General features: G+C 40.2%; 1 protein-coding gene across 1 annotated transcript in view; it reads right to left on the reverse strand.

Moving 5' to 3' along the window:
• Nucleotides 1–1,475, reverse strand: part of LOC106050753 (uncharacterized) — a 42,163-nt gene extending 40,688 nt beyond the window's left edge. The window contains exon 1 of the mRNA XM_056012022.1: nt 1,341–1,475. Coding sequence (XP_055867997.1) covers nt 1,341–1,437 — 97 coding nt within the window. The 5' untranslated portion in view covers nt 1,438–1,475. The remainder of the gene's footprint in view (nt 1–1,340) is intronic.
• Between the last annotated feature and the right edge of the window lie 5,647 nt (nt 1,476–7,122).

Raw genomic sequence — 7,122 nt, forward strand, 5'->3', positions numbered from 1 at the left:
AAGGTGATCATCAAATGTGTTTGTGCTTGGTGAAAATTCCTACAGTTTGAAATCTAAATGCTGTAGTTAATGATGCGTGGTAACAGCTAGAGCTTGATCTACGAGTAGCCCTCTATTCTAAATAAAAAACTAAAAAAATCCCTAAATTTGTCACACAATGAATTTATAAGAGTCTATGAAAAGTGTGAGCGTGATGGTTTTTTTTTTTTTTGGAGGGGGGGGGAGGAGGATTATATTACGGTTAGTAGAAATTGATTGTTCTAAATAAGGTGCCCCCTCTAGATATAGATCTATGGCTGACAAAAAAAACAAAAAAAAAACAAGGTTACAAAGACTGAAAATAGGCCCCCGAAGTGATACACCCAGGCAGGTGGACGGACGGACAGACGGACAGACATTCCTCACAAAACTAATAGCGTCTTTTCCCCTTTTGGGGGCCGCTAAAAAAAATATTAATTAAAGAGTGGACTAAAATTGCGAATAAAAATATTTCTTCTCTCGGTAGTGACAAAGTTATGCATTGTTTCTGGTCCGAGTTGAGACCAACCGTCGCAGAGCCTGACCTGCAACGTCGAAACTTGAGAGTAGTTTAGACAAATAGCTCATTGCCTCGTCACCGGTCTGTATGGCATGGCAATGAGCCAGTGATATCCACTGCCCACAGGTTGCGACGTCCCAGTTCTATGACGATTGGTGTCGTCTGGGCAGGGTGCATTTGATAATACTTCTGCCACTACTTCCTTTAAAATGGAATAGCAAACCGACTACCAAACTGCTGAGTACCCCCCCTCCCCCCCCCCCCCAACTCTCAGTAATCGCTACACGAAGCTGGGTCAAAAGTAGATAGTTTAGTAAAAAGGTTCCCCTTTCAGACCTTGCGATTCACTGGGCAGATGATGTATACAGTTAACGAGGATGTCATGCGGCCAGCACAACGACTAACCGCCTTTACTTCCCTAACCAATGTCAGCTAGTCATTAGAGTTGGGCGGACTCGTGGGGCGTCTAAGAAATCCCGAAATTCCAAATCCCAGTCTTCGCCGAGATTCAAACCCGATACCCTCGTTTTCAGAAGCCAAGCGCTTTACCACTCAGCCACCCCGCCTCATAGAAAAACGAAATTCCAAACCCCAGTCTTCGCCTAGATTCAAACCCGATACCCTCGTTTTCGGAAGCCAAGCGCTTTACCACTCAGCCACCCCGCCTCATAGAAAAACGAAATTCCAAACCCCAGTCTTCGCCGAGATTCAAACCCGATACCCTCGTTTTCGGAAGCCAAGCGCTTTACCACTCAACCCACCGCGCCTCCTAGATAGCGCAGTGCACATTGCTTGAACTTACTGGTCATGGGAAAGCCCATGGTCATCCTCTCCCTGTATCGGGCCACCATCTGTCCCATAAACGAGGACGTGTTCAGCTCGCAATGCGGTGAAGACATCGCCTCGTGGAAGCACACTCTTGGAAGAGAGACACACTTCACCTGCTAGGATAATACCAGAGATATCAAGTCATACTCTTTTAATAATGGCTGTCTGGTCGTGCGGTTTGCGCGCTGGACTGTCGTTCGGATTTATCGACTGTCGAGGGTTCAAACCCTGCCCGCTCCCATCCCCCGTCGTCCTGCGGGAGGTTTGGACTAGGAAGTAAACTATCTTCAACTCAGAAGGAACATCCGAATTATGTAAAACATTTTACAAACAATATTAGTTCCAAAATTAGTTCGTCCTTGCGGGATGGGCAGGGGCGAACTGGCTATATGGGTTTCGGGCAAATGCCAGGTAGGTAGGGCCACCGAAAGGGGCCGTATGGATGCCACTATGTGTTAGATTGTTAAAGGTTTTATGATATTCTCATATAAAAGGGACCCTCTGAGAGTCGTGTTTAAAAAACATCTTCAGGGTAATACTAATTTAAGCTAACACATTTTCCGAAATAATGTAATAGCCTGCATCCGTAGACAGTGCTTATTAAAAAGCAACATAATGCCTATGCTTATGCATACAGTGGCGTAGCTAGGAATTTGCCATCATTTTAGGGTCCGGGGGGGGGGGGACTGCTTTTTGCGTAATATTTAATTTTTAAAGAACACTCATTTGGGCCCCCCCCCCCAAGTGGATTTTCAAATTCTCCCCCTCCCTCCTCCCACGCTAGGTACGCCTCTGTATGCGTGCGTACAGTTATCGATACATTATAAAACTTAACATAGTAACCAGCGGTGACAATGTTCTCTCATTTAAAAACTTGGTCCCTGGTGCTGCTGTTCATCCAGGAGCGGACTGGGTGTCAAAATCGGCCCGGGCATTTCTATAAAATTCGGCCCACAAATTCTCTATCATGTGATGGGTATCCATGTCTAGGTGTAGCTGTCCTTAAAAATCATTGTTAAGTTTGATAATGTATCGATATGCATGCCTACAGTGAACTCTATATCTTAATAAGCAATATAGCGTCTTTTTAAATCAGCAATTATGAAGGTCCTAAAAAGATGAAGCCTACTAGTAGCACAGTCTAGTGTCTACATTCTACATTTTATTGTCGGAAAATGTGTTTGATTAAAAGAGTATTACATTGTAATGTCTGTGAAATACTTTTCTAAACACGACGCTCAGAGGGCTTTTTATAAAAATAATAATAATAACATAATAAGGATATTATAAAACCTTTAACAACTTGATATATGCCACTGCCATAGTGACTTCGATCAGGCATTTCGGTGGTCCTACCTGCCCATTTGGGTACCGGCCCACCGGGCATTTGCCCAAATGCCCACATAGCCAGTCCGCCCCTGTGTTCATCTATGTCTAATATATGTATGTATCATCATTTGTTTCAGCACCTAGCTTCAACTCTATATTTACGTTCACAGCTGAATTGCTCACACCCACTGAAGCTTCTGTATGTAATGTGTTTATGTTGCCCACCTGTCATTATGAGAGAGACACGATTAAATAGAGTCATTGTTTGTCTAATACATGCCGAACGGCTGCCTGTGTCGGCTCTATTGAAGTTGTTGGTGAACGGATGTGGCGAGGGGGGAGCTAGCTAGGGCATGTGACCATTGACCACTGGGGTGGAAATTTTCATACGGCGAAATGACTCTGGACAAGAAGAATGTTGTTGTTGTTTTTTTTGGACATTCCGATGTCCGAGGTTTAGTTCGCTTAGTGCGTTATCGCCGGCACCTTCGACATAGTGGTCACGGAGGCGGTGTTGTCGTTTCCAGGGTCACTGGTTCGAGCCTTGGTCGTCGCAGTCCCTTATTTTCATCTCATTTTAATTCACTACTCCCACAGGATAGCAAGAGATATCGGCGGGCAGGGCTCCATCTCGAGGATCATTCTACAAACGACATTTCGAAGCGCCATTCTATATAGGAGAGGAGATGGGCGTACCCTTAACAAAGACGAAACCTTAGAGAACATTACTCATTTTCCAAAGTCAGTGGGGGGGGGGGGGGGGGAGCACGACAACATCAAAGAATGGACCGGCCTCTCTCTTGATGCCCTGCTAAGAACAGCTGCTGATCAAAAAAAATTGGAAGGATTTGGTTGCTCGAACTGTCACAGCACCCCTACGACGAAAGATGGGGGGAATGCTATTGAGACAGGCAGACTTCATCTAGATCAGCGGTTCTCAACCTTTTATGCTCGGCGACCCCTTTTTACAATCCCCAACTCTGCCGCGACCCCCCCCCCCAACAGCAATAGAGAAGAATAGACAATAACAATCCATATTTTCGTTGGTCTTAGGCGACCCCTGCCAAATCGTCAATCGACCCCCAAGGGGGTCGCGACCACAGGTTGAGAACCCCTGATCTAGATATAGCCTAATCTATAGAATCTAATAGTTTAAATTACAACTTGTTTCTCAGATAATCAAAGACATAAATCTATCTCGACTCGGTGTAGTGACTTCTTTATATAACTTATAGACAGACGTTACTTCAAAAAAAGAAGACGACTACCTCCTACGCGTCTAGTCATGCATGTTAACCAATGACTTAAATTCTACCAAGTCACTGGTTTTCCTGGCTGACTCAGGCAACCCATTCCATGCTCTAAAAGCACTAGGAAAGAAGGAGCATTTGTACAAATTTTTCCTAGCATATGGAACGAGGAATGTTCCTTTATCTTTGTGTCTTTCTGGGTATTTTATTAGTTTTTGTTTTAATATTAGAAGATTAGGCCTATGGTTCAGTGTTTTATGTATGATTGCTACTTTATTTTTAAGTCTTCTGTAGGCCCCACTGAAGGCTTTCTAAATTTAGTAGCCTAATTTTCTAAAGGTGTTACTCTAGTCAAATGTGAATATTCGTTTGTTATTAACCTCACTGCTTTATTTTGTGTCTGTTCTAGTTTCTTTATGTTTTCTTGAGTTGAGGGGTCCCAAACGGAGGATGCATATTATTATTATTATATGATAGGCCTAACCAAGGTTAAATAACATTTTAGTTTTTTGTTCTTATTTGATTTGTAGAAATTCCTTTTCATAAACCCTAACTGACCCCAAAGTAAAATTTATTACCTTTAGATCTATCGTCTATAAATTGGTACAATTCATATTCCATATCTAGATCTAGACTTTCTATATCTTTAAATCTAGAGAAACTAAATTTAAAATTAGATCTCATTAGTCTGTCTGTATCTTTTATCTAGACTAGAATTGGAGCTTTAAAGTTCCCCCATCGTATCTTTTATGTTACTTTTTTCTAGATAATCAATATAAGAATCTAGATCTTTAGTAGATCTAGAACATTAATTACTTGCTTACAACAAAAGTGAGCGATTGAAATGAGCTGCGTAAAACGACATATTCATTCAGGAGAAGGAAAATAACAAATCAAAGAATGCCCAAAAAAAAAAAACCAGCCCCTTTACAGATGAGCTATGGCAACTTTGTATGACGTTGAAAGCGGAAGTTAGGGTTTCAGAAGTGTTCAGTATACATCCTGGTGCGCAAGTGACTTGGTGCGCACATGAACACGTCAAGTTCTACTAATATTAGTATTGAAATTGAATTGTCAAATCATTTTAGAAAGAAACAATGTCGACGAGTTTAGGAGGTTTGGACATAACTTTGACCATTTCCGGGTTGAAAGAATATTTATCTCTCGTAATTCTCTCTAGTAGGCCTTTGTGAGAGCTCTGTAACTGTCTTTCATTCTTTTTCCCTCTAAATGTATTTTATTGTCTAAGAACGTAAATCGGATCTTACACACAAACAAAAATCTAACAAAGAACAGATGACTGTGGTGGAGTTAATTAAAATGTTATTTAACCTTGGTTAGGCCAATAATAGAATATGCATCCTCCGTTTTGGATCCCTCAACTCAAGAAAACACGAAGAAACTACAACAGACACAAAATAGAGCAGTGAGATTCATAACAACCGAATATTCACATTTGATTAGAGTAACACCTTTAGTAAAATCACTAAATTTAGAAAGCCTTCAGGACAGAAGACTCAAAGTAAAGTAGCAATTATACATAAACATAATACACTGTACCATAATCTTCAAATACAAAAACAAAATTTAATAAAATACTCAGAAAGACACAAAGATAAAGGCACATTCCTCATCCCATATGCTAGGACAAATTTGTACAAATACTCCTTCTTCCCTAGTGCTATTAGAGCATGGATTGGGTTGCCTGAGCTAGCCAGGAAAACCAGTGACTTGGCAGAATTTAAGTCATTGGTTAACATGCATGACTAAATGCATAACGCGTAGGACGTAATCATCTTCTTTTTTGAAGTAACGTCTGTATTATATAAGATAAGTTATGAAAATCCTCTGATTAGAATGAATTAAAAAATGTTAGGTGTGGGTCACACATGACGGCACACTGAAGCAATATAAGCCGGAAACAAAAACGGTAGTAGTGCTAATCGGTGAAGAGATATCAATAATAACAAAAGTGGTCATCAACGAATTACGAGGGTCGTCAATTCGTCATCGTTGATCGTATGTGTGTGCTAATGTTTATATTACGTCATTGTTTATTGTGAATGTTTTGTGAGAAAGTAATTAACAGGAACTGAGGTAATAAAAAAAATAGTCTTCTATGTCTAAACCATAGATATAAATAAATATAGACTGGCAGAAGGAAGTAACTTCATGTAACTTGAAAACATGTAAATATCTATTGTATTCGGATTTCGGAATTATGAAAAATTGCATGATCTTCATTCTTAGAGATTAAAAAAAAAAAACAATATTGAAAATAATGTAATCCTTATATAGGTTATGGCTGAAATAGATATGAATACTTAACTTTTATACTGCTCATAAATGCTGTATAATAAAGTACACAAAATTGCAAGTCACAAATTTTCGTTTCATAAAACTCTTTAATCGGCCAGTCTATATTTATTTATGTCTATGGTCTAAACACAGTCTCTAATATTATTATTGTTATTATTAATTAATGCCTACAGTATTTTATTTATTTATCTATGACAACAGACCAGTATGTATGTCTTCATCAGAGTAACTTTGGAAAGAACTTCGCTTGCTTGCCACAATTACCACAATAGTAAAAAAAAAAAAATGCGAATCGGGATGTTTCCAACTTCCCATCACTTCCAGTTTTGACGGAATTTGAAGAAACGCCCTCAGTAAAGGAGATGAGCGTAGCTATTGACATGCTTGCACATGGGAAAGCACCCGGAGGAGATGGCATTCCTGCTGAAGTCATTCAGGCTGGAAAACATGCCCTAATCAAACCACTCCATGAACTGCTAAGCTTGTGCTGGGAACAAGGAATGGTGCCCCAGGAATTGAAAGACTCCAACATAGTTACAATTTATAAAAATGAAGGCGACCGCTCTGATTGTAAAAATTATAGAAGCATCTCACTGCTTAGCATAGTTGGAAAGGCTTTTGCTAGAGTATTACTAAAGCGATTACAGATCCTGGCAGAATTAGTTTATCCAGAGTCGCAGTGTGGCTTTAGGGCAAGTAGATCTACAACAGATATGATTTTCTCTCTGCGCCATATTGCCGATTTTCATTTTCTCTTTCAATTTCTAAACAGGACGGACGGACGGACAGACAGACCACACAAAACTAATACGTCTTATCACCTTTCGGGGGCCGCTAAAAAAAAAAAGAGCGGTGTAA

Source organism: Biomphalaria glabrata, chromosome 15 (assembly GCF_947242115.1).
Source record: "Biomphalaria glabrata chromosome 15, xgBioGlab47.1, whole genome shotgun sequence".
Classification (NCBI taxonomy): domain Eukaryota; kingdom Metazoa; phylum Mollusca; class Gastropoda; family Planorbidae; genus Biomphalaria; species Biomphalaria glabrata.